The sequence below is a fragment of the Arxiozyma heterogenica genome (genome assembly GCF_036370985.1).
Source record: "Arxiozyma heterogenica strain weizmannii chromosome Unknown scaffold_11, whole genome shotgun sequence".
Taxonomy (NCBI): Eukaryota; Fungi; Ascomycota; class Saccharomycetes; order Saccharomycetales; family Saccharomycetaceae; genus Arxiozyma; species Arxiozyma heterogenica.
The window spans coordinates 1001599-1029480 of record NW_027042664.1 but is presented as its reverse complement, the minus strand read 5'-3'; the positions used below and the strand labels follow the sequence as shown (position 1 = coordinate 1029480).

The window sequence follows — 27882 nt, the reverse complement described above, 5'->3', positions numbered from 1 at the left end:
TATTTTATTTAAGGTTAAAGGGTAATTATTGTCGGTAAAAATTAGTACTTGATTCAGTTGCATTTCTTAAAGAATGTCGAGCAGCATGCATTGACGAATGGTGTGCACCATTATGATGATATGCTTGACGCAAATCAGGATTAATATTAGTATTACTCTCGTCAATAGTTGTTCTACTACTATTTTTAGCATTTAAGGGATTAATTTCATTGTTAAAATTGGCACTTTCCTGGTTCCAGATGGTAGTTAATATTCTCTGCAATCTAGAATTTTGGGTATTTCCGAAGAAATCATCTGCTTTTAAGTTACTATCATTTATTTTACTTGGCACTGAACGATCACTGATAAATGCTTTTAACACATTGTCTCTTTGAGATGTCAATGATTGGGCTATTTCGTTATTATTTGGGGGCTTCCTGCTTTGAGATTTAATATTTGCATTTGTTGATGCCTTGCCTACTGTTGATTGAATATGGTCCTTATTCGACTCGAATCTTGTTAAAGCTGCATCAATAGTATTATAAAATCTTCTTAGGCTTGTATATTCATGCGAAATACGTTCAAATTCTCTCTTAACATCAACATTAGTGGCCATAAAAATAGAATCTGCGTTCCCATCTTTCTGTAAATTAAGGTCCATAATAGAATTCTCCCTCTGCAACCATAGCTTTCTTTGAGTTCTTAAGTCACCATCATTTGTATTATCACTCTTTAGAAATTGAGAGAAATTTGAAAAATTATCATCCACATTAATCTTATTCCCAGTAACAGAAGTCTTCCTATTGTTATTTGATAATTGAGATAATAGTGATGGTGCATTTTTTTCTATTGAGCTTCTCCTTTCTTGTTTTAAATATTGCTGCTGTCTTGAATTTGGTCTCCTATTAAAAATTGTACTAATGTATGATGAATGTTTTGATGAATTTTCTTGAATAATAGAGGCGGTACTTTTCTTAAGTTTCAATTTAGAAGAATTATTTTCTACATTTGCAACCATGGCTAAGGAAGCAGCTGCATTAGCTCTTTGTAGATTATTTGATAAACTAGAATATGAATTGGAAAAGCCACTTCTTTTATTCTTAATTTCGATTTGTTTTTGGAATTTCGGTTTGCTTGATTGCTTTTGATTATCATTTGCCATCGTGGGTGGGTATTCTATAATTCTATTATTTTCTTGCAAAACGACATTGGATTGTTTAACTTTGTTTGGTATCACCTGGTCACTAAAGTTTGTGTTTATATTTTGTTTCTCATTGTATACAAGTGGTATACTAGTAGGAATAATTTTGTCATTATCTGAATCACCCTTGCTAGAAGTTGCAGTAATGTGGAGTTCATTTGATAATGAATTCTGAATTGAAGCTGGATGTTCAAAAGTTCTCTCTATTCCGGTAGATTGTGATAAAATCATAGTAGGGATATACTGGCCTGTAGGACTATTATTTATGGATTGATTCTGATGGTTCCCATTTATCTTGGATTCTTCAAAGTTATCTTTGCTTGAAGAATTAAGCTGATTAAATTTACTTTTATAACTTTCGCAATTTGTGCGTTCGTTATTCACAAGTAAATCCTTTTGTGTTGGAGTCAATTTTTCTGTCTGCGAATCGTATTCAATATGATCTGTATCTTTGGAATGAGATAAAGAGCGTTTTTGATTTCGTGTCTGTCTTGTTAGTTCATTGGAGGTTATAGTATTGATTGATTCTGCAGTATCAATATGATCTTCACTATGTTGTCTTACAATCTGGTTTTGATGTGATATACTATGATTAGAAGTAATAGTAATATTGTCTACATTTGTATTATTTTTATGTTCAGATTTTTTTTCTTCATCTACTGATATTTCATCTGATGAGTTTTGATATTCTTGTTTCTTTTTAGCTTTAGCAAAATTGTTTTCTTTTACTATTTTAATATCATTCAGATGATTTTCATTACTTTTGATGTTGTGAAATTCTTTCTTGGAAGACGATTCTTCTTCATCACTATCGCTGCTTTGAGTAGAATTATCCAGTTTGACATAATCATTACCTAGAGTAAATTGTGGTTTTTTAGAAGGAGGTTTAGAAATAATAGTAATATTTGTTGTAGTAGAAATTTTGTCAATTATACCTGTATCATTTGTGTTTATATCTTCATTTAAATTTTCAGAAAGAGTTATCTTCTTGGAATCATTTTCTTCATTAAGATTTAATTCCTCATCAGTGAAATAATCTACCTCTTCTTCACTAGGTGAGTCATTAATATTGTCAAGAGAATTTTTAGGTTTTTCGTTATTGTATTGTAGAACAGAATGCGTGCTCTTTGTCATTGCAGGTCGTATACCAATACTTGGATGACTAAACGAATTACTACAACTATGTGAATGAGATCCACTAGAATATGTTGACTGGATAATAGGTTTATTATGGAAACCTGAAATCCCCAATGAGGTCATATTTAAAGCACTTAAAGTTCTTCTTCTGTATAGCAAATCAGTTGATTTAATTCTAGCTATAGGATTGTTAGAACCGTGGTGAAGTTGATGATGATGCGGTTTATCCATAGATTTTGAAATATCATGACCTAATGTTCGCCTCAATCCTTTAAAGCTTGCCGTACTCTTAGCCCGAGACCTTGTTGAAAATTGCCTCGGATGTTTTGCATTATTGATTGGATGATGATGATGAGATAAATAATCTGAATTTATATTCTGATTTGTAGTATCTAAACTTATTTTAGATTCTTGTGACTTGGTTCGATGTACCATGATTGAAGGTAAAAAAAAAAGAAAAATGTTGATAAGATAATAGTCTGTCTGATCTTTTTTATTTTTTTGATTTATATTAGTAACTTCTCTTTCTTCGTATTTATAAATACGTTAACTTTGACAATATACCTTTTATTACTATGTGTATGTATATACGTGATTATTGGAGACCTAAATTTACCGAGTGTTATTTTTAAACAGGATCATCAGGATATGTCACTATTATCTGACACTTCTGTAATTTCCTTGCTCTCTTATTTTTTTTTTATTTTTTTCTGAAACAGGTGCAAATATAAAAATGATAATTGTACGGAAACCTTAATTTAATGTTAAGTGTTCTAACTTAAAGGAGAAGGCAAAGAATAGTAGGAGTTTTATTAGACGTTTGAAGTATTTTATGCTGATCATAAATTGTTTTCATCTGTTAGTTTATGAAGCCCCTAAACTAAAATTTTCACATAATATTAACAATTATTTCTTATAAGTTAGAAAAAAAAAATATACAATCTTAACACAAGTGAACAATGGATCTATTTAAAATAGGTGATTACTATGTAGACAGAATTGTTAATTCACAGAGCAAGAACAGTGGATTAAATAAAAATATTCTCGGGAAAATCACTCAATGGAATCAAGACCGGATTAAGTTGTTGCTTTTAGATAAAAATACCACTTCTACTATATCAATGTGCGCAACACAAACTGAATTATTAGAACACGAAATATATATTGTTGACACGATAGAAAATATGGAAAGAGATGTAATGAGACATCTAAAATGTCTCGTATATGTGAAACCTACCGAGGAATCTATTGAGTGTTTGATAAGAGAACTGTCCAATCCCAAATATGGAGAATATCATCTTTTTTTTAGTAATAAAATTGCTAAGGATTATTTAGAAAGATTAGCAGAAGCAGATGACATGGAATCAGTGGTAAAGGTGGAAGAAATTTTTCAAGATTATCAAATTGTTAATCAACATCTGTTCACTTTGGATCTTAATCCTAATAGAATTTTACTTGAAAACGGTTTGATTTGGGATGAATTTTATCTGAAAGAATGCACAAATAATCTAATTTCTTTATTATTATCCCTAAAGATTCGACCAAACATAATTAGATATGATAGTTCGAGTAAAACGACTTTAGTGTTAGCTAAATCCATTGAAAACGAGATTAAAAAAGATACCCAGCAATTATTTGATTTTCCCTATGATCCCTCTACACCTTCTTCGCTTATCATACTAGACAGATATGATGACCCTGTAACACCATTATTACAACCTTGGACATATCAATCTATGATACATGAATATATTGGTATCAAACACAATATGGTGGATCTTTCTCACCTACCAAATATAGATAAAGACCTAGAAAAAGTGACACTATCATCAAAACAAGACTCTTTTTTTCCGAGAAACCATGTATTTAAATTTTGGTGAACTGGGCGACAAGGTTAAACAATATGTCAGTAATTATAAGGATAAAGCTAAGATAAATAGTGCTGTTAATTCAATTGAAGATATCAAAGAATTTATTGAAAAATATCCAGAGATTAAAAAATTATCTGGTAATGTGTCAAAACATATGGCTCTTGTAGGTGAGTTGGATAGACAATTAAACAATAAGGATATTTGGGGATTGAGTGAAATAGAACAGAACTTATCCGTTCACAAAGATAATTTAGAGGATTATAATACAGTTTTACGGTATTTAAAGAACCCAAAGTTGGCCCCCTTTTATAAATTAAAATTGGCTTGTATTTATATGATACGATATGATGAGATTTATTATGACAATGACAATAAGAATATTGAAAAAATAAGTCAAATAGTAGATATCTTAAAAGAATTTTTGACAATAGAAGACATAAATTATTTGCATAAATTTAGAAATATGTTTCTTGAAAAAATAAAAAGTGGTAAAAAAAAAGAAAACTTGGAGACAAATAGAAAGGATGATTTATTAACAGAATTGGCAAAAAAATTTAATACAAGAATTGATCTGCATAGAAACAGGAACCAGCATAATCCTGCATCTGATAATATATATATGCAACATGTTCCTAAGTTGTCCCAGTTATTAAGTGATTTATCTAAGAATACTTTAGCAGAATCAAGGTATAAGTGTTTGATTAACTCAGCTGTTGATACAACTTCAAATCAATTACCGCAAACTCAAGATGTGATTATTTTTATTGTTGGTGGTGTAACGTATGAAGAATCTAGATTAGTTGAACAATTTAACATAGCAATGGTAAACAACAGAATGCGGATTATTTTAGGTGGAACATCAATTCTATCTACAAGAGATTTTCTTGAGTCTTTAAGATGAATTCAAAAAGGAAGGTCTTTTGGCAAATTGATATGTATATGTATGTTTGCACTAATTTCTATTTCTAAAGATATAATAAGATACCTCTACAGAAATGTAAATAGAATCAAGTATATACTAATCTTCTTCTTCTTCTTCCTTATTAACTTTAATTGTGTTAAAACAATATTTCTGTTCCCAAAGTAATAGTTGTCTAGTCAAATCATCCATCATAGTTAAGGTGTCATTATATCTATCATAAACGTTAGTAACTTTTTTAACAAATTCTTCGTTTTCGACAAACTTAATCAGTTCTTCCTTGGTTTGTTGATCCTGGCTTAATTCCCATTGGGTCCTCGAAATAAATTCTAAAATGGCAGATACTCTTCTTTTCATCTCATTTAGCGTTGTTCTTGTTGGAGGTAACCTTGGTTTTACTGGTTTACTTAAGTTAACTTCAGAGTGACCTTTGAATGTATGAGTATTTCCACCACTTTCTTCTAAGGTACTTTGGTTTGTTTGAGAACGAGAACCTTTGCCTCTACGCCCACCTTTTGTGGTCTTTTCAGTAGATGTAGCGGCTCGTCTAGCCCGTTTAGTACCTCTTTGAGATTTTTTAACCGTTGCAAGTGGTCTTTTCAAAACATTACCATTCGTATCAGATGTTTGTTCTTTATTTTCATTCTTTATAGAATCTTGATCTGATATAGAATCTGAATCTTTATCTCGTATGGTTAATTTTTTTGCCAAATTTGTTTTATTAGATTTATTCTCACCTATTGGTTTAGATATTTTTTCATCATCAAGAGATTTGTTTATGGCTAAGCTATTTTTATCATCATAGATGTTTTCTTCAATTCTTTTTGATGGGTTATCAGTATTATTAGATTCTTGTTTACTCTCTTTGATAGCTTTTTCCAGCATTCTTTGATATTGTTTTTCTTCCCTAGCTTGAAAAGTGGCACGTTTTCTATCTTGCAGTCTTCTATTATTTTCATTGTATGAAGTTGATGATTGGTTAATGCTATCTGTGTTTTCATTATCGTCATAATCATTGCCATTATCGTTAATATCATCATCTGTTTCATTAATAGATGAATTATTATCAGAACGAGTAGATATATTAGAACGTACATCACTTTTGCTGTCTTCAGTAGTAACACTCTTATCTTTATTCTTGTTGGAAGATCTGGTGGAACGTGATATGGTGGATGAAATAGAATTATCAGTTTTTCGAGATGTTTTACTAACACTTGAAGTTATAGTAGATGGAGAAGAGGAATCGATAGATAGCGATGTATCTGTAGTAGTTGAAGAAGTTTCTGCTAAATCCTTTGATCTATTGGTTTTATTTTTTTTACTTGCTTGGGATTGTCTGGTGAGTCGTTTCTTTTGTCTTCTTAGTCCCTGAACTGGTTTATATAGAGATCTATTTTCTCCCAAATCCGTGATATACAGACGATGTAAATCAGGTCTACACTGTTCACACCAATATTTGTCTGGTGTATCTTCTTTAATAATACCCACACAATATCCATGCTGCCATACACCACATTGTTCACATTGGATAAAAAGACCTGAATCATCTGGTGGATCTAATTCGTTACATATACATCTTGTTTCTCCCTCTTCTTCTTCTTCTGGTGCTTCTTCTTGTTGTGTTTCCTTATCTATTTTTGGTTCTTGTTCTCTGGAATACTCTTTACTTTTAAGGTCGGATTGGTTTATAACTTTGTCATTGTCATTATTATCATTGTTGTTGCTGTTATCGTTGATATCAGCTTTGTTAACATTTTTTTTTAATTTAATATCTTTTATGGATTTTTCAGTTCTAAGAGAAACCCCTTTATTGTCTTCCTCCAAATTTGAAATATCTGGTTCTGAAGATGGTTTTGATGGTGGTGATAAAGGAGCAGGTTTGATGGTTTCCTTCACCAGATCCGTGTTTTTATCCCCAGTCAAATTGTTCTTTATATCATTAGGATTATTTCCTTTGGGATAATCTACACTTTCCTCATCTACTTCATCCTCTTCTTCATTATCTATTTTTAACATCTCTTCATTTAATACATTATTATTGTTGTCGTTGTTGTCATTGGGACTATCATTAGTAATATTTTTGGATTCTTCTTCTCTCTTCATTAGTCTCTCTAATGATTCACTCATCCTATCGTAATATAAAAAAATAAAAAGGAGAAAAAAAATAGCAAGAAACAAATATAATGGAAATAATAAGTTTTTTATAATCTAATTTTAAGTAAGTATAGGAATATAAATATCTTTATTAATAATTCACAGCTTAAAGGTAACCTTTGAATTTTATTGTAGGAATAATAAAGTTGTGAGATTGTAATTTTCTCGTTGTCTTGAAAAAACAGAGGATTAAAGAACACAGATAAAGGAGGTTAATCCAGCTAATATTAGGGTCAAAGCTAGTACTATGTTATGGTTTATAAGCAGTGGGTCCTTATTTCTTTTTTATTAGTTTTGATTTATACGTCACATTGTTTTCTTCTTCTAATTTTTTTTGCTGCTGTTGTATGTATGCTTTTTCCTTCCATTTCAAGTATAAAACAAACTTTGATATTAAAATAATTTCATTATTGAGAGAAAGGGAAAAAAAAAGGAATAGGGTTCAATCAGGTATTACCTACTAAACCCTTATTAAAATTTTGAGTTACAAAAATGAGTAAAATAAAACTTCTGTCCAACCCTACTTTTCCATGCATCCTTACCCGAGATCGGGTAAGGATGCATGGAATTCTCTTATATTTCAAAAAGTCGGCAATCCGGGTAATGATTTCCCAATTTCGATTACCTTGTAAATGGGTGTATGGTTAGGTAATTCAATAAAAGGTAGTATTTTTTTTCTTTTTCCTTTTTTCTTTTTTTTTTTTGTCTTTTTTTTTTCTTTCGGTTTTTTCGTTTTATTCTGTGTTTTCTCTTCAGGGGGGAGGGTAAGAGCAAAGAAAAGTACCTCTTTTAATATTCAGATTATTGTTGTGAACAAGGAAGATCGTCAAATCTGTGTTTATTCTGGCTGAGAAAACACAAATACACACAGATATTCTGATATGATTAGTAAACCAATATTCCTTTCTTAGTTACTAATTTACTCGTTTACCTTGCTAATTGATATCAAAATTCTGCCTAATTGTATTTTATTATTGATTTTTTTTCCTTGGGTGCTTTTATTTATCAGTTAATTAAACCATTTATATTAAACTTCTAATTTTATTTAACCTGCTGCTAGACTTCATCTGTCCATTAATTATTTGTTTGTAATTGGAATACTATAAGTATAGGGTATACTAGCCTCAAATTCATTGAACGGTCGTGTTTAATTTTTTTTATTTTGTTTTTTCTTTCTTTGACTTTTATTTTAGTTATCGTTGGTGGATCATTATACTTACTTACTTACCTGTTTGATTATAAATATCTGCTATCTTTGTCACCTACGTTTTATCTGTATTTATATCTATATACATATATTTAAAAGATTTGTAATTACATCGCATATATATGAGGAGAAGAAGAAGAAGCCCGTCCCATTCAGATAATAATTACAGTAACAATAATAATATTCTGAATTCTGCATTTAATAAACATTCTAATAATACTAACAGTTCTCAAAACTTGAATAATGCATCAAATAATGACGATATAAACTCTAATGAACCAACCGAACCAGATGATAGTAGGTTGCTACCTACTACAAAATATAATAATACTGACATTAATACTGATATTGATATTAATAAAGTTAGCAACGAAGCGAAACAGTGTCTATCAACTTTTACTAAGACACAGGATTCATCTAAAAAGTCACATAAGAGATCAGCATCTCCGGCTCCACCTATCAAACCACCTTTAATATCAACGAAGGATGTTCAACCCTTTAATATACCTAATGCAATACCTTTGACTTCTACTACTGCAACCAATATCGTCACTTCTTTACAGCCTAGTATTGACAACAATATTAGATTAAGTGCTATTGGTAATAACACTAATACTATTAATACTATTGACTCCACTGGTTTTTTCAATTCACTAGAATCATTTTCCACTCCATTTTCATCTGTTTTCTCATCCACATCAACTAATTCATTCTATTCTAATTCATCCTTTACACCTTCTTCAACATTTTCTTTTAAAAAATTTAGTTATAATAATAATGGAAATAATTCTATTACTAAGCAATATATTACAGATGTGGCATATAAGACAAAATATAATCATTCAATTTTTTTGAAAAGATATCCAAATGACAGTTCGTCAAAGGATGGTATTAATTTGGATGATATGATTGCAAAATTATTGAAATTCAATAACACTAATGGATCCAGTAAACGTAAGAAACACTCATCTTCGTCTTCATCAAGTTTCCCAATTCATTCATGGGAAATTCAATTGATTTGTTCTCATGTACGTGAAATTTTTCTTATGCAACCCACTTTATTGAAATTACAATCGCCTATAAAGATCGTCGGTGATATACATGGCCAATATAATGATTTGTTGAGAATTTTTAAATTAAGTGGGGATCCATCAGAGACTAATTATTTATTCCTAGGTGATTATATTGATAGAGGTCATCAGTCATTGGAGACTATCATGTTACTTTTCTGTTACAAGATTAAATATAGAGACAATTTTTTTATGTTAAGAGGAAATCATGAGTCTGCTAATGTTACTAAGATGTATGGGTTCTATGATGAATGCAAAAGAAGAAAATCTACGAAAATATGGAAATGTTTCATCGATGTGTTTAATTGTTTGCCAATAGCTGCAATGATTCAAGATAAGATATTTTGTATTCACGGTGGGATCTCACCAGATTTGACCTCCATGAAACAAATCTCTAATGTTTTACGACCAACGGATATTCCAGATGAAGGTTTGATTACAGATTTACTATGGAGTGATCCAGACTCAAATGTAACCACCTGGTCACCAAATGATCGTGGTGTTTCTTACACATTCTCGAGAAAAAATGTGTTGGATTTTTGTTCAAGATTCAAGTTTGATTTGATTATCAGGGGACATATGGTAGTAGAAGATGGTTATGAATTTTTCGCAAAGAAAAAATTCGTTACTATTTTTAGTGCACCTAATTATTGTGGCCAATTCGGTAATTGGGGAGCTGTGTTGAGTATTAGTACTGGATTGATATGTAGTTTCGAATTGTTGAAACCACATTCAATAAAAAGATAAGGGTTTGGTTTATATCCTGTTTTTTCTTATTTTTGATTTATTTTAAATTTTTTTCTTTTTTTGTTTTGTTTGTTTGTTGATTCATCTTTTATTTTAATAAGTTGTTTTATAAAGATATCTTTGTTGGTTTTTTCCTTGTTCATTTTAATGAATAAATGATTTTTTTTTTTATTTTAATGAATTGACTTTTCTTCTATATGTATATCGATGTGTAGATTTTTATATATGAGTTTATGATAATTATATTTATGTGTTTGCATAATATTTTTTTTTCTAATATTGATTAAACTTACGATAAATATCATATATAAGTCTGTTTATTGAGATTTTCGAATAAAATATTTTACACATTTTCAGTTCAAGAGGCAATATAGTCAAAGAATGGTTCTTAACAAAGAAAACACCTGAAGAGGTATGCTATTTTCTCCTGTTTTATTTCGGTGAATTTTTTTACCTATTTAGAGCTCAATTTTGTGTATAATATGTTAGTAACTAATGTAAGTGTGTTCAAATAAATAACTATTCTAATTTCTTAAGTAGCTAATAACTAATAATATATATATAACTTGTACAAAACACTATTCAAACATTAATCTATGAAAATTAGTATATACTTATATATATTCCAAAGTATTTATGATTTTTCTATTTAAGAAAATGAATTTAATTGGAATTATACTTGGTACCTCTGATAAGAAACTGGTCTTTTAAAGCATTTTCAATACAGAGCTAACAAACAAATCTAGAATGTAAAAAGATAATGTACTTAAGTTAATGATTTTTGATGTAAAGAGCCGAGTTTGACTTTATTGATTAGTGAAATTAGTTTTAAATGGGAATTGAATTTATATTAAGTATATAAATATGTCTCCTTTGGTCTCGTTAGATTAGAGAGATATACATATATATATTAATATCATGTCTAGGAATATAGAGTGTCTTAATATCTTATATTTATTCAAGTGGATTATTACCATTATTACAATAAAATCAACTGTTGTTCAGAAATCCATAATTGTAATAGATCTTTATCCATTACGAGAGATATACTCTTCGAAAACACTAAAATAGATGAATATTTCTTGATTGATCGTTTATATATGATATATAAGTTAGACTCCACACAAAGAGTAAACTAACGCACACAGGTATACAGATAAACACGAAAAGATAAGGGCGTTGCAGCTTACAGAGCTAACAAGCTCATTTATAGTGACACTAGGATTCCACATGTAATTACCCTTAGGTTATGTGTTTCAGATAACCGTTAATCTTGTTGCAAACACAATAATACTTTACTTGGATAGATATAAGATATAGAGTCTTTCTATATCTCTAGATGTGATCTTCCTATATATCTATACATCTATATCCCTAGTCTAAGCTAACCTAATTGTATACACTTATATATTATATATCTAAACTTATATAATCCTTTGTTCCTTGTTTCTTGCTTCCTTCGTTACTTTCTTTTACCTATGTTGGTTACCCCTGCTTTTATCTATGTTTGTAAAATTTGCAAAAAGGAAAGTACAGAAAAATCTCGTCAGCCCTCATTTTTCTAAACAAACCCTAAATAGTAATATCAGAGATATTACAATATTGCAACATATAAAAACAAGTGCGAATTCTGTGGATCGAACACAGGACCTCCAGATAACAGTGACCAAAGTCTTGAACTTCAGTCTGGCGCTCTCCCGACTGAGCTAAATCCGCTTCACCTGTTATACTCTTGTTGTGGAATAGGATGGTTATAACCATCAAGATTACATAAGATCCTGAATGAATCTAGAACTATTTATTGTCTTAATGAGCCATACATGTGCTACAACATTAGATGCTGCATAATAAAGAGATTGGATTACATAAGATTTTGGCAAATCTAGAATTTACCTATTGTTTTAATAAGTCCCACGTGTATTACTAATCACCATGATTAGAGAATTGGGGTGCAGTTCTAATCCACTAGTGCACCTAAATTAATGTAATAAATTTTAGGGTGTGAATCAGTCAGATCATTAATGTGCTAATCTGAATAATCGATCGAGCTCCAGAAAACATATAAAAGTACAACGTTTTCTGGATATAAAAGATCATCTTCCATAACCATTTTTTGTAAATAATCTATATATTATTGTTGGAATTTGGAGCCTTCTGCGTAGATGGTAATGATAGACATCATTAAGTTATAGATACTTGTTATGTTTTTGTATTAAATACCTGTACATATTTATTATATAGTGTATTCAGTATACATTCTTTTATTTACTTTAAGTTTTCTTTTAAAGTTTTTCATTTCTTTTCAAATCTTCGAAAGACATATTTGGTGACAATTAAAATGTTTTCCTGATATTATGTACATCCGTACACCACATAATATATAGAAAAACTAATTAAAAATAATTCTTATGAAAATGACAGTAATAAACTCTCATTTTCCAACAATTATGTATAACAAAAGAGAACAACAAGCAAGTAACAAGCCAAGTAACTTCGAATAAATATATTAGCACGTTAAAGCCGCTCAATATATAAGACTGTTTTAGTAATTATATTATTGATTATAGTTGATTACTGTCTCGATTACTTGAATAACCATTTCCCTGGAATACATAAAGAATTTCACCACCTCATAATACAACACAGTGCGTTTTATGGAGCCTCTTTAGCTTAGTGGTAGAGCGTTGCACTTGTAATGCAAAGGTCGCTAGTTCAATTCTGGCAAGTGGCAATATTTTTTTGTAACATATTGAATCCTGATATCGCTATAAATGATCTTGTTAGCCCTGTAGTCTGCGATGCCCTTATCTTTTCGTGTTTATCTGTATACCTGTGTGCGTTAGTTTACTCTTTGTGTGGAGTCTAACTTATATATCATATATAAACGATCAATCAAGAAATATTCATCTATTTTAGTGTTTTAGAAGAGTATATCTCTCGTAATGGATCTTCATCTATTATAAAGTGTGATATCTTAGGTTTTGCTATTATTAGGTTCTTATTATTTGTTTCGAAAATTGTAAAGATTTGCTCTCTTTTTTGAAATTGTTTGTTTTAGAAAATTTTGTGGACATGTAGAACAGAAGAGAAAAGGAAGGCAACTCATAATAATCACTCCAGTATAGGGATTTATTTGTATACATGGGAATTTTCACATTTTAGGTCATAATGCCATGAACTATATAAGATTTTTTTAGTAATATTTATTATAAATTTTATATTTCAATACACACTAATTAAAACGTTTTCTTCTTTAATTTTTCTTCTAAGGGAAAGGCAAGATGTAAAAATATGTTATAACTTCTTCATTTTCAATGAATGTTTTAAAATTATCTGTTATATCATTATCTTATCTTATCTAATCGCGTAATTGTGTAAAATATTTAGGTTGTAATGAGTTGTATAGTAAACATATAACTAATCAGAGGGATCATTCATTATATAATGTAGTGTAACTATATTTCAGTACAAGTCTTTTAATATTCTGTATTCTATTCTAGAATAATCTTGAATATTTGACACAGAATCACAATTTTAGCAAAAGTCATAGTAAAGTCCAAGAAGTGATAAGAGTATAGGAACTTCTTGTTAAATGAGATTTTGTGATACGACAATTATACAGAGTAACTTATTGAAATAAAAATGCCGTGTTAGAATTTGAAATAGACCCCATTATTAAATTAATTTTAAAAATTGATTTGTTTATATGTTATTTATGAGTTTTTATAATAATACATTTGTGATATACTGGAAAATATATTAATTGTTTTTTTTTCTTTTTGTCTAATATTCAATATTTAGTTCTTAAAAGAAAACTTGTGTTTTATTAGTTACAATTTGTTAAATATTCATTTCTTGATTTCAAAAATTATCATTTATGAAGGTTATTTTAATAAAAAAAGACTATACAGGATTGTAGTGTAAGAGTTGTTGTATGTAAATGGATGAAGCATATCAATTAGTATACGTATAAACACTCTTACGTAAGCTCTATATATCACTAATTAATAACCCTGATGTAGTATTATTACTTCTCGTTGTTGTTCTTCTTAGTCTTATATGATATCAAGAGTTACTTCTTAATATCATTACTAAGATGTATTTAAATAAGATGATTACCCCTGGCATATCTCTCAATAATCAAAGGCCTCTTGATAAGATCTGATACAATTATCGCTCCCTGGAAATCCTCTAATCAAATTCAATACCTTATACGAGCCACTGCTCACATGGCTGTACCAATCCTCCACCCAGACACTCAAGTGCTACCCTCAGGATTGCGTTTTTATTGGAATTCCAGTTAGGTTCCTTACATGTAGTTTTTTGTAATATCTTAAAAATTATAGAATTTTTCATTGTTTAAAAGCTTTTTTGCTCCCTAAACTATAATTTAAATTTTTAAGTAAAGAAAAATAAGTCATGGAATATGTACAACCTTTTATCATTCTCTATTTCAAAAATTACAACATAACACTAAATAAAATTGTTGGGAATGAGCGCCTTTATTCATTGGATATATAGTAAACATTCTCAATATTATATTAAACAGATTTAGTATACAAAATTATAATAAAGTTCTTCACTTTCTTTCTCTATATACAACATAGAAATAATAATATACAAAGATTGTAAATAAGATAAAAATAATGTATGATGAAATCCTTGGCTTTATATATGTTAACATTCAGCCATTTTCCTCTACGAACAGTAAGATATTTAATAAATAAACTCAACAACTTTTGGTGACCTCTCAACAATTATTACTCAACAATTTATCGTTTAGTGTCTGCTAAAATCTTATTGTTCTATCTATTTTATCATAGAACATTCTATTTTAACAAAAATATAATAAGAAGAGTTTATGATTATGATTAAATTTAATTTTTTGTGTGATAGCTACTAAAATAAGGTGTTCTGGGTCAAATTAATTAAAAGAATAAGATTTTAACAGAAACCAAATGATAAAAAGCTAAATATTTATTGTTTCAATATGACTAAACATCCATATGACTATTTAGGTATTTTTTGTCATTCATGGAAGATAATAGTTTGATATCCATATATAAGAAGTCAAGGGTTTTTTTGATAAATTATTGCAAAATATTCAGTGAGAATAGAGAATATATAACGTCACACATATATGTCCAATCTAACTGAAGAATTTTTTTAATATTATACATATATCCTTATATTCTATTTATCTTCCAACAAAAGAGCATGGATTACAATAAAAAAGAGAATTTAAACACATCAAAATTTTCTAAAATATTATTTCTTTTCTCATAGCTTATTTTATTCTTGCTAATTCCCAATAGTTCATATTGGACAACTAAAAAATCATCATAAAGATATAATTGAAATAGTAAAATAAATAAAAATAATAATTAATGACCCAAACAACAACGAGAGTAGCTAATATTTTTATAACATCACTATATATCTTTATTATTGCCTCTTTATACGTTACATAGAATATATAATAATTATTTTATTCTTAAAATATTTATACATATATGTTATTATCTTTTAAATTTGTGAAAATTGAAGAATTACAACTACAACATGAATATCGAATATATGTAAAATTTAATGATTATATCTTGAAAAACTACATCTAGGATAGTTTTTATTTTTACTTTTATTATTATTATATATATACATATATATTTGTATATGTATATTTTCTACAGTTCTTGTAATTTGCAACCTAATAAACCCGTACCGTTCCACTTTCTTGTTGGAATTAAAACTAAATCTACAATTTCCTGATCTCTTCTAAGAACTCTAACATCTAATTCTTTATCCTCGTTTTGAATAACTTCATTAATCAAAGATTTTAGTTTCATGTGATTTCCTGCATGAATGTTACCTAAACTGATTAGTTTATCGTCATTTTGTATACCAGCAGATGAAATTGGACCATTCACATTGATTTCCTTGATTATAGCAAATGGGATTTTATATTCAATCGTGCTGTTTGGATTTACCCCAGATATTAAAGAATCCTGTGGTTTATTAAGATCTTTAAAATGAGTATTTAATAAGTGGAAGGATTGTTCTATGATATTACTTAGATCATTTTTCAACATGTTAATATTTCTTCTTATTATTCGTATCTGCAAAACATCAATATCACCACGTGGATATCCATCCTCTGTGACCAATTGTGTATCCATGTCAATATTCTGTGATTGTAAAATCTCTGAAAATTTCAGTAATTCAGACTCTACTAATTGCTTTAGTTCCGTAATTTCATTTAAATTTAAGCTTTTCAATCTTGCAACTTGATATGTGATAGTAGGATTAATCTCCAAGTTAGTTAAAAGCTCATTAATTTCACCAATCTCATTAGTGTCTACACCCGTGCTATGGCTATTATCTAGATTACTGCTGTATGCCTTAACGGTCATTATTATACTGAGTATATTCCACAGTTGCTTGTAAAATAAATATAAAAAAAGAAAAGGAAAGAAATAAAACAAAAACAAAGACCTACAATATGTATGAATATATATTGCCTTTCTGAGGCAACAGAAATTGTGTCTAAATATCTATTCAAAGTATATCACATGACACTTCTAATCTGATCCACACCTCTCCATATCTTGTCTCCTACTTTAATTCTACCATTTTTAGCCATCGCTCTATTTTTTTGTTTTTTCTTTTCTTTTGTTTACGTAATTGTCTTTTCCTTTTTTTCAACTGAGTGGGAAATCCGAATAGAAAAAAAAAAGAAAAGAAAAAGGTAAAAAAAAAAAAAGAAAAGAAAAAGGTAAAAAAAAAAAAAGAAAAATACAGATTTTCTGAAAATTCCTCGAGGAAATCGAAAAAGAAAAGAAAAAAACAAAAAAGAAACAGGAATCTTGTGGTGTAAGCCGTTTGCTCAAAGTTGAGAAGGAGGAACAGATTAATGCCAGAAATACAGATCTTACAGTAAGAGATCCGTGCTAATGGTTGTAAAAATTATTATTCACAAATAAGAAATCATGTGGGGCTACACTGGGCATACATACACACACATATATATAGATTCATATATATGTATGTATATATATAAATATATGAATATATCTTGTGAGGATATAGCACGTTGATTCAATAAATAGCTTATTAGTAATAAAGATTAAAATTGATAAAAAAGGTATATACAGAGGGATATAAAACAGTATAAGAAATTAATTGGCAATATAAAGTTATTACCATTAGAACATATTGGTATATTTACTTCATTTATTTCTTTGATTTAATATATTCTAATTTTTTTGTTTGTTTTGATAGTTCACTATTATATATTCATATTTTTAGTTTGTTTTGTTTTGGCTAATTAAAGTATACCAGATTCATTTGTTTTGATAAACCTATTCTTTTCTTTACTTTTCTTTCCCTTTCTTTCATTTTCTTTTATTCCTATTATTTTGAAAAGGTATTTGCACTTAGGAATAATAATAACAAGGCAACAAAAAGGGGAGAACAACTTTCCATTAGAAAAGCAAATATGCCCCATGATGATTCAATAAACCAAATAAAGTATTCTAACCAACCAAGTCGACAACATATACCTGTAAATAATCGCATAGAACAAGAAAATCAACATAATAATATAAGCAGCCAACCTGAAGTTTTCTTACCAAATGGTATAGCATCTTTGTCATCAGACGATATTATTGAAAGTACTAAAGAGAATTTTACTAATAAGTCTACCAATATAAATAATCAACATGATAATAATAGCAGTGATAAGGAAAGTACTAATAACACAGATTATGATATAGTTTCTGAAATTGAAATCGAAACAGAACATACTTTGTTAGTAAATACCAAGTCTTCCTCATCAAAAAATAAATTATTATCTAATGATAGCAATTTTAATGAATCTATTGATTTGAATCGTCAAATCACAGTTTATGGTAACAAGGGAGAGTCCTATACAAAACCAGAAAATGTGCGAAGATTGGATGATACTACCATAACAGCAATATCTGGTGCACTGGCGGGGTTCCTCTCTGGCATAATGGTTTGTCCGCTAGATGTCACTAAGACAAGATTACAAGTTCAAGGTTTAGATGGGGCGGAAAATCCTTATTATAAAGGTGTAGTTGGTACTATGAATACTATTGTTAAGGATGAGGGCATTAAAGGCCTCTATAAAGGGCTAATTCCAATCCTGTTAGGCTACTTCCCAACTTGGACCATTTATTTCTCTGTCTATGAATTCTCAAAAGATTTTTATCCAAGATTATTTCCTGGTTCAGATTTCGTTTCACATTCATGCTCAGCTATCACTGCTGGTGCTGTATCAACCACTTTAACTAATCCTATATGGGTAATAAAAACGAGATTGATGCTACAGTCAAATCTGGGCCCATATTCTACTCAATATTACGGGACGATAGACGCATTCCGTTGTATATGGAATCAGGAAGGAATAAGAGCATTCTATAGAGGGCTAGTACCGTCTTTATTAGGACTATTCCATGTGGCGATTCATTTCCCAGTGTATGAGAAGTTAAAACTTAAATTTAAATGTTACTCTTTGAAAGATAACAATGTTAACCGAGGTCACTCCGAAATACATTTACCTAACTTGATAGCAGCGTCTTCTGTATCAAAAATGATAGCTTCCGGTTTAACTTACCCTCACGAAATTCTGAGAACACGAATGCAGTTAAAGTCATCAAATAACTTTGGTAAGAAGAGAGGAAACTATGCCATAGAAGTAGAAAAGAAACTTATTCCACTTATTAAAACAACTTATAGAAATGAGGGGATAAGAGGGTTTTATTCCGGATTTACTGCTAATCTTTTAAGAACAGTTCCTGCATCTGCAATTACCCTAGTATCATTCGAATATGTTAGAAATAAGCTATCTGCATTTTATTTTTAAGCATTACATATGCACACGCACATATATAAATATTTAGATAAGAATAAATAGAGAGCCAATAATTATCAGTCAAGTTTCTTTTTATTTCTTTTTCTAATAAGTCATTTAAGATATACAAAAACACTCCTCTATCTTGGAATCATCATATTTCCTATATTACAATAATATTTCCAGTCATCTCTACAAATTGATTCTTCTTTTCAATCTTCTGTGTGCCTATATTTTCACCTTTGTTGCAAACTTGAAGAAAGTCTAGAAATTAAAAAAAAAAAAAAGGTTTAAAAATGATCAAAATGCATTTTCTTTTCTTTTGGAAACAAACAAATAATCTAACTAACTAATAACCGAGAACACCAATTTTGCTTATTAAGTATTTTAACTCTTTACAAATAAGAATATACAACTAAGGTGAAATTTATAAAATAATCAAAAAATAATATTAAAAAGATCTGAAACGACTGTGCAACCAGATAAATTTGATCTGGTTTTTTGAAAATTTAATATTGTGGAACAATATGTCTTTTTCATTAAATAGTTTACTAACAAAACTATTGTTGCTACAAGTATTTTATATTATTGTAGCTTCTACTACCAATACTGGTGAGGAATATCCGGATTTCCCTGAACCTTTAACCAAAACTAACTTTAATGAAAGTCTATCTAAAGGGTTACACATAGTTGAGTTTTACAGTCCTTATTGTTCACATTGTAAGCACTTAGAACCTATTTGGAAAGAAACTTGGAAACAATTCCAAAAAGAAAGTCATAAATTAAATATTTATTTTAACCAAGTTAATTGCGTAGAAAGTGGTGATTTATGCCATGAAGAAAATATTGAAGCCTTCCCCACAATTAGGTTATACAATAAAGATGGAGTAATTAAGACATATCCATCAAATGGTGAAAGGTCAGTGGCAGGGTTTTTAAAATTTGCAAGAAATGAGGCTAAAAATCCAGATAATTTTGATGAAGTTGGATTAAATTCCAAAAGTATTCCTTTGAGCGATGTTGAGTTTGTTGATATGATATCTGGAAAATCTAATGAACCTTATTTAGTTTCTTTTTGGCCAACTGAAGATATGACTAAATTAGATTCCAAAAACGTGGAATTTTTTGATTGTGAGGAATGTAATGCATTTATAAGAACGTGGAAACAGGTAACAAACAAATTGTCATTTTCCGGGATCAAAACTGGACACTTGAACTGTGTTAAATATCCTATCCTTTGTAAACATTTAGGTTATTCCAAATTATCGAAAAAATATACCTTTGACGATGATAGAAGACCAGCAGTAGCAATGATATTGCCAAACAAAACTACAAACAATCTTTTCAAATATAATCATGGTTACAGTTTAAATCCATCTGATTATCAAGATTTTGCGGAAAGTCTTTTTGAGAATAATTTATTATCTGAAATTAGTAAAGCAGAATTATTATCAAAAATGAGATATAAATTTGATTTTAAAAAAGATAGCATTATTCCAATTGATGAGCAGACTATAAGTGTTGTCTTTGTATATGACCCGAAAACAGTAGTTCCTGAAGATTATGACGTATTTGAGTATCTTTTAGAACCATTATCTAAATTCCCAAACATTCGTTTATACCAGTCAAATGATGATATTATGAAGTTACCTACAGTAGGATATTATGAGTTTAATAAAATAATTAATTATAATTTTACAGAAGGAACTAAATCACCTAACGAAGAATACCTCACTATGGCAACATTAACTCAGTTACCAACATTGCTTTTATTTAAAGATGGGGATTTGATTCCAAAAGTTTTTCATGGTTATTCTACTACAGAAATGAGAAACCCAAATTTAATCATGAAATGGATTGAGGAAAATTCTTTACCACTTTTCTCCAAAGTAGATTCCTCTAATATCGAAAGGTTAATCGATTTTCAACCAGAATTGTATAACAGTTTATCCTTAGTATGTGTTCAAACTAAAGATGATCCAAGTGAAAAGGAAAAGAAAAATATGAATCATAAAAAATATATAATACAAAATTTTTTGATCTCTCATTATGATTATGATAATGTTAGAATGAATTATATGTTCGAAAAAATTCTAAAAAGAAGACAGAAGAAGGATGCGATAGTAAAGGCATTAAGAGAAAAGCAATCTAGTACAAAGAAAGTAGTGGCTGCTATGCGATATGAAATTTTACATGAAGATAATCTGCAAAACATATTAGGATATGTAGATTTACATGATGTTAGTACTTTGATAGAAAAATTAACCGGTCAGCCATTTGAGGGGAATTTGAAGGAAGGTGATGTTCTGCTGATTGACAAGACTAACAGACAACTTCATTTTACAAAGATAAGTGGTGATATAAGAGATTCAAATTCACCATATGTTTTAAAAGAAAATTTGTTGTCAATAAATATTCCTGAAAAATCACAGTTTAGGTCATTTGATAATTCTTTATCAATAAGAATCGGTGGTAAAAAACAATATAAAAATTTTGGAAAGAGTTTTATAATTGTAATTGGTCTTATCGTTGTCATTTATTTCATTATTCCTAGAATAGTAAATATCATTAAGCAAATTAAAAGAAACAGAAACTATGACGCCAAAAGAGACACTATTGGTTTGCTGGGTAATTTCGAAAAACAGTCAATCCATGACAAATACAAATGAAATTATTACTATATATAAATTTATATTCGTATATATATATGTGTGTCTGTCTATCAGTATAATTATGAAGGGTACATAAATATTCGAAATGTCAATCTTATTATGCAATATTATTGATATTTAATAAAAATCTATGTGTGAGATTGGAGAATAAACAATATAACTTAAAAAAATACTTTGATGTCAAATAGGTGTTCATCCTTGTAAAAGTATGTTTGATTTTAATAAAATTCTACTGAAAACTCTCATTGAGTACAGTAGATAAAAAAGCCAGCTATTAGGTAATCCATACCCAGAAGAAAAGAATTCCAACTATAAAAAATATCAACACCCATGTCTTTATACTAACACCGGATTTGCTGGCCATTTCCATCATGTTGTTAAATGTTGACTTTAATTTGATAGTAGTATTTTGAAACGTATCATTCAAGTTATTTACAGTATCACTACCTCCTCTAATCTCATCACCCATCTTCAAAGAAAGTTGCTTCAAAGCTTTTAATTTCTGTCCCATTATAGTCATTTGCTCCGTGCTTTGCGACTCCAGTTGGGCTAAATTGGCTTGAGAATAATCAAATCTAGATTTATTTCTAGCATTATTTCCATAAGCAGACACTGGATTATTTTCATCTCCTGTATATTCTTCAAAAGATCCAAAAAGTTGAGTCCTACTTCGGTCACGTTGACTTAGTGTGTCTGAGGTATATCTACACTAAATACATTATCATTAATCATCTTAAATTTGTTATCTTTAGTAGGTATCAATCTAAAGAATATTTTAGTTAGTATGTACTACTCGACAAAGAAGCCCTAAAGCTAGAAGATAGGAAAGAAGCATACCTAGCACTCATTATGAAGTTTCTGGAAAATCTATTACCTGTTGTAATAAAAGTCTACTAAGATGTAGCAATATTAAATATTGTTGTTGTTTGTTGCTAGTAGATCTACCGGTTGATAAAGACCATCTCTTCTAACTAAAATTGGCATTTCACTATTTACTTGTTTTCACTATGTAATCCTACGAAGGAAAAAGTTTTTTTAGATAGAGGAATGATTTTGCATTTGAAAATCAGAATTCTCTTATTTTTTTCAACATTAGTAAGTTATATACAGAATTACTGGTAAAAATTTCAAAAATGAGACAATTTAAAATCGGAATTTGGAAAGTTCACATTTAAAACAATAATATATTGCAATGGTAAAATCTTCTCACAGTTGTGATAGAAGCATAGTTAAAATGCACTAAATAAATAAACGGGGAAATATCTGAATGGTATGATCATGACTATAGAAAGAAATTTTGATAATTTGAGAGCTTCTGAAGATTTTGCTGAAGTTTTTAGGATGCTGCAAGATGGTGAAAAGACTGCTAGTGACATGGAGAAAAAATTAAAGGCTGTAGAGAAGCACCTCGATTATTTATTGACACAGTTTAGGGAGAATAAACGTATAAATCAGGATCAAATAGTGAATTCGTCAAATACAAATTCTATGATCAAGGAATAAGAAATTTTGCTAAAAACGATAAGAAAATAATAACGTGGTTTTTATATTTTGGTTATTCTGTATTTTTAAAAGATTTAGGTACTTATCTAGGATAAAAATTTGATTCTTCTAATGCAATATGGACAAATTTGTATGTATATGTAAATACATAATTATGAAAATAAGTATATGTAATCTATATTATCGTGGTACAAAGAAGGGTTCTCCATCGTCCGGTGCAAATGGATTTGAGCTTTTTTTACGGTTGATCATAACCTTTTTGGGGTCAATATCTAGCGTAATTTTTACAGATTGTCCATTATTGACCCACCATTTGTTTAGTTCGGAACTTGGAGGTGGTAGTTTATTGTTTTTCTTGTCTTTGACAGGTGCTGTTAACATTTTCTTATTGGTTTTTCCAGAGTGAAGTCTAAATTCTAATATACTTACGGCTTTGTCACTTAAAAACTTCACTTTTTCCTCATCATCTAATATAGCCAATTTTTGTTTCAGTCTTTCATATATTTTGTTTGATAGATCAGCTTTCTTTTGTTCATCTATGATTGTAATGTGAGCCTGAAATATAGCATATACAGGTCTGTGATCAGAAAAAAGAATATCTTCTGCAGAACCGTAGTTTGTCTGTCGGAGAACTTCTCCTCTTGAAAGAATTCTGTCAGTCCAAGCAGGAATTCTCATTTTTTCACTGGTATCATATATCTTTGTTCCAGGATCAAATTTATAGGTTGGAGCAAAATTTATAGGCATTTCATGGAAATATGGGAAAGATTCACCCACGATCATTTGTTGATTTAACTGATCATTTTGAAATAACTTAGAAAATTCCTTCTCTAATATCAACTGCCTCACTTCTTCATTAGACATTAGTATTCGATAATTGAAATCACCCATCCAGACAATTGCATCATGATCTTTTATTCTAGCTCCTTTTGTGAATCTAATGTTTTTAAAAATGGTTTTATAATCATTGTGACGTTGACTGACATTGTCCAAACCAGCTGCTAAGTGAGACACCACTATACAAAATGTGGTAGCAGAATATTTAAAACTTAGAGCGACAGCGCCTTTATTTGATGTCATTCCTCCAAATCCTGTTTTTTTCACATCACCCTCGATATTTTTAATTTCAGGATACTCTTTTTCTTCGACAAAAAACATTAAAAGTACACCACCCAATTGATTGCTCCATCTTTTAGTATATCTACAGCCAACATCATTATCATTTAATTCTTTTAGTATTTTTTTCTCCCAATATGATTTGACAAAGGGATCAATCAATAACATATGACCAGGTGTCAATTCAATAACTTCTTCTAAACCAATTATATAAATATTTGCCATCGTGCATCCATTTGGTGTTAGCCATTGTTTTAAGTCTATATCTGAAGGTAGTTTCCCACTAACATTAAATGTACCACAGAACATGCTTGAGTCCTTTTCATAAGTAAACTTTGTTTTCAATTGTCTTAAGTAATGAGATATGTAAAAGTGTAGTGGATCATACAATTTAATGGAAGAATTAAACAACTTTGAATATAATCTTTTGTACTTGTTTGAACTTTTTAAATATAGTCTCTCTAAATTTGAACAGTTTTCCTCCCATAGTCGATCATGGTATTCAAGAAACACTGATGTAATATCTAAGCTATCAATTTCCCTTGTTGTCAACTCAATAATCTCTCTGCTTATAATCATAGCAATTTTAATTGGTTTTTCTATTGAATCGAAGGCACTGATTCTTAAAACACCCGTTTGTTTACCAAAATATATACCTTTTTCCCTATCATATGCGAAAGATCCAAATTCATAAATGTCTTCATTTAATAGATGTAATAATTTATTTGGATTTTTCAAGAGAGAAGAGCAATGGCTTTCTAAATTAGTTATTTTCAAAGATTTTATTTCTGCACATTTTTGGAAAACATCGGCTAACACTTCTTGTGAATCGTTTTTAGGTTTAATTAAGTTAATAATACTAACAACACCATATTTAGATTCAAGTGAATCAAAATGGGTGTTAAATGCTGGTTGTGTGTTTTCAGGATCTTTAATTAGTTTGACTTTCTTTTTATTGTATAATAACTGACCATCTGCCATTTCCCAAAACAATGGTACATTACCAGATACTAATGTGTATGAAAATATAAATTCCCTGGTAGTAGCTACGATTTCAGTCTCTATAAAATTAGAAACTTTCCCATCTTCAGTTAGACAATCATTAGAAAGACAATTTTCTTTATTTTCAGTAGAAATCCTTGATATTATTGTTAAGGATATTTTGTTGCTATTATAATTATTAAAACTGTTCGTACTGGCATTATTAGCTGTTATAGTACCTTCGACATTATTACTAGTATGTTTGGTGAAATTACTCTTGAGGTAGGTAGTAGAATCATTTTCCAATAAAAGCGTCTTACAAAAACCTCTAATTATAAAAGTTAAAATGTTAGAATCATCAAAAGCCTTTTTTTCTACATAACGCAGTCTGTTTCTCCAGGTGATGATTTCACTTATTAGGTTTGCATTCCAAATGAAGTTATTATCACAATTATTAATTATACATTCTAAATTATGAAGTAATCCATGATTTCTGACCGATGTTGAGATATCGAATTCCTTAGAGTAATAAAATGTGCCACTACGAAACAATTTTTTCAAACTACCGCATGGATGTTCATAAAGAAGTTTTTCCTCGTTAGTGTCATTAATAGCGAAAAAATATGAATCAAATACAGTAGTTTCTAAACTGAAAAAATCCACATCTAATATTCTATAAATATTTTCATTCGGTACAACTTTGCCATCTTTTGTTTCCGTCCACCTGGGGAATCCAATTTTTTGAGAATGCGATATCAGGATTAGATATATAGAACCATGAATAGTGATTAAACCAAGAACACCATCATATTTCTGGTTGTTTAATTCTACATATTGAACTTGATTACTTAATTCTTCATTAGAAATCTGCTTTAATATTACAGTGGGAGTTTTCTCATTTAATACTTGAATGGATTCATTGTATCTTGTATTTGAACTCTTTAAAGACGTATTCTTATTATAGTACCTTTGAAACAGCAAATGATACCCATTTGATGAAAGGACTATACATCGAGGATTTCTTCCAATAAATATCTTGATGTTACCCACGGGCATATTTTACAGGAATTATTTTCATAAGTAAATCAAATTATATTGGGGTATAATTTCGTTTTGTACGGTTGACTATGTGCTTGATTAATGTTCACTTTTATTGTATTAGTATTACTTGAATCTTACAGCAGGAGAAACGATACATATGGTTTATGCAATAATATCTATTACAACGATAATAAAATATGTTTGTATACTCAAACAGGCTACTACCCATATAAAGATATCCATCAAAGTTTATTTCATAAGAAGTTGCCGAATACGGAAAGCTTAGAATTTTAAAGCCAAAAAAAAAAGCACAATCAAAAAAAGATATAATAAGAAAAAAAGAAAAGTGCAAGTGACGTTAATTAATCAAAACTTGCTGAAACTAAATAAGAGAGACTATAAGTATGAAATCAAGAGAGGTTTTGATGAATACTATGATGAAGAACCTAGTTCAATAATTGCTTAAGTGAATTAAGAAGCAGTCGATAAATAATTATCAACTTTTCTTGTCTTTTGAAAAATAAAAAACATTGTATTGACACAATCAAGTAAATAATAGAATATATTTATTTAAACAACTGAAAAATTTTTCTTTTCCCTTATGTGATATATGCCTTTTTTTTCTTATCCTCTCTAACCCGCTCCATATTATAATATGGAACCAACTCAAACAAATAATTTAAAAAGAAATATAAAGAAAAATACCAAGTTCAAACAAAAATACACTGAATAAATTCTGATCACTAATATCTGCATAATGTTTAAAGTATCTAAACTTCATAAACGTTTTTTTATGTTAATAAAGGACTTCATAAATAACCTTCTCTAATAGATTCTGTGGATAAAATATATGAGATCAAGTATTATAATATTAGTGTATCATCTGATCTTCAAATACTTGTATAATTATGTATTTTTTTCTATTTCTATTCCTCTCTCAGCCGACAGACAACACACATGTTCTTTCTTTCTTGCTTTTTCTATTCTTCAAAAAAAAAAAAAAAAAAAAAACGAAGACGACAGATGACAGATGAAAAAATGCATAAAAATGAAAGACGGCGTGTCATAAATTCCATTATAACAATAAGGTAATATTTATTTTTTTATTTTTAAATCTTTTAACTGCATACACTTGACAATCCTCTGATTGAATAATGATTGAAAATCCATCATTAACTTTGTTCATTTTTTTCTTGATCGGAGATGAAATAATTAAATAATACTAATAAATAATTTGTTAAAATTGATCTAAATTTGTTGTGCAATTCATATATAAAGTAACACAAAATTAATTACAGATACCCTTTTTTCATTACTTCTTCTTCTGTATGTATTCTAATATAATCCAACAGGAAAGACAAATAATACAACTTGTACTATTTTATTTCTAGATTGATAACTTTCACATTTAA

At 29.1% G+C, this 27882-nt stretch overlaps 10 protein-coding genes and 2 non-coding genes across 12 annotated transcripts; 6 read left to right on the top strand and 6 right to left on the bottom strand.

Moving 5' to 3' along the window:
* Positions 1–25: 25 nt before the first annotated feature.
* TCO89 (Tco89p) lies at positions 26–2752 on the bottom strand (the record flags this gene model as incomplete). The annotated part of the gene is made up of 1 exon (XM_064857103.1): positions 26–2752. One exon carries the CDS (start codon positions 2750–2752, stop codon positions 26–28), a length of 2727 nt encoding a protein of 908 aa, XP_064716236.1.
* A 524-nt stretch (positions 2753–3276) lies between these two features.
* Positions 3277–4197, top strand: VPS45 (Vps45p; the record flags this gene model as incomplete). The annotated part of the gene is made up of 1 exon (XM_064857102.1): positions 3277–4197. The coding sequence occupies one exon, from the start codon at positions 3277–3279 to the stop codon at positions 4195–4197; it is 921 nt and encodes a 306-aa protein (XP_064716235.1).
* A 1009-nt stretch (positions 4198–5206) lies between these two features.
* On the bottom strand, positions 5207–7234 carry CTI6 (Cti6p; the record flags this gene model as incomplete). Its single annotated transcript, XM_064857101.1, has 1 exon — positions 5207–7234. The coding sequence occupies one exon, from the start codon at positions 7232–7234 to the stop codon at positions 5207–5209; it is 2028 nt and encodes a 675-aa protein (XP_064716234.1).
* Positions 7235–8590: 1356 nt separating this feature from the next.
* PPQ1 (protein-serine/threonine phosphatase) lies at positions 8591–10285 on the top strand (the record flags this gene model as incomplete). The annotated part of the gene is made up of 1 exon (XM_064857100.1): positions 8591–10285. One exon carries the CDS (start codon positions 8591–8593, stop codon positions 10283–10285), a length of 1695 nt encoding a protein of 564 aa, XP_064716233.1.
* A 1621-nt stretch (positions 10286–11906) lies between these two features.
* On the bottom strand, positions 11907–12001 carry PWA37_000424. Its single transcript has one exon. It is a non-coding gene; the product is annotated as a tRNA-Phe (tRNA).
* A 943-nt stretch (positions 12002–12944) lies between these two features.
* On the top strand, positions 12945–13016 carry PWA37_000423. Its single transcript has one exon. It is a non-coding gene; the product is annotated as a tRNA-Thr (tRNA).
* A 2953-nt stretch (positions 13017–15969) lies between these two features.
* Positions 15970–16695, bottom strand: NAS2 (Nas2p; the record flags this gene model as incomplete). Its single annotated transcript, XM_064857099.1, has 1 exon — positions 15970–16695. One exon carries the CDS (start codon positions 16693–16695, stop codon positions 15970–15972), a length of 726 nt encoding a protein of 241 aa, XP_064716232.1.
* A 1085-nt stretch (positions 16696–17780) lies between these two features.
* YIA6 (NAD+ transporter) lies at positions 17781–19169 on the top strand (the record flags this gene model as incomplete). The annotated part of the gene is made up of 1 exon (XM_064857098.1): positions 17781–19169. The coding sequence occupies one exon, from the start codon at positions 17781–17783 to the stop codon at positions 19167–19169; it is 1389 nt and encodes a 462-aa protein (XP_064716231.1).
* A 515-nt stretch (positions 19170–19684) lies between these two features.
* Positions 19685–21826, top strand: EPS1 (protein disulfide isomerase EPS1; the record flags this gene model as incomplete). Its single annotated transcript, XM_064857097.1, has 1 exon — positions 19685–21826. One exon carries the CDS (start codon positions 19685–19687, stop codon positions 21824–21826), a length of 2142 nt encoding a protein of 713 aa, XP_064716230.1.
* Positions 21827–22103: 277 nt separating this feature from the next.
* On the bottom strand, positions 22104–22349 carry BET1 (Bet1p; the record flags this gene model as incomplete). The annotated part of the gene is made up of 1 exon (XM_064857096.1): positions 22104–22349. The coding sequence occupies one exon, from the start codon at positions 22347–22349 to the stop codon at positions 22104–22106; it is 246 nt and encodes an 81-aa protein (XP_064716229.1).
* A 752-nt stretch (positions 22350–23101) lies between these two features.
* CMI7 (Cmi7p) lies at positions 23102–23332 on the top strand (the record flags this gene model as incomplete). The annotated part of the gene is made up of 1 exon (XM_064857095.1): positions 23102–23332. One exon carries the CDS (start codon positions 23102–23104, stop codon positions 23330–23332), a length of 231 nt encoding a protein of 76 aa, XP_064716228.1.
* Positions 23333–23512: 180 nt separating this feature from the next.
* On the bottom strand, positions 23513–26485 carry INP51 (phosphoinositide 5-phosphatase INP51; the record flags this gene model as incomplete). The annotated part of the gene is made up of 1 exon (XM_064857094.1): positions 23513–26485. The coding sequence occupies one exon, from the start codon at positions 26483–26485 to the stop codon at positions 23513–23515; it is 2973 nt and encodes a 990-aa protein (XP_064716227.1).
* Positions 26486–27882: the final 1397 nt, after the last annotated feature.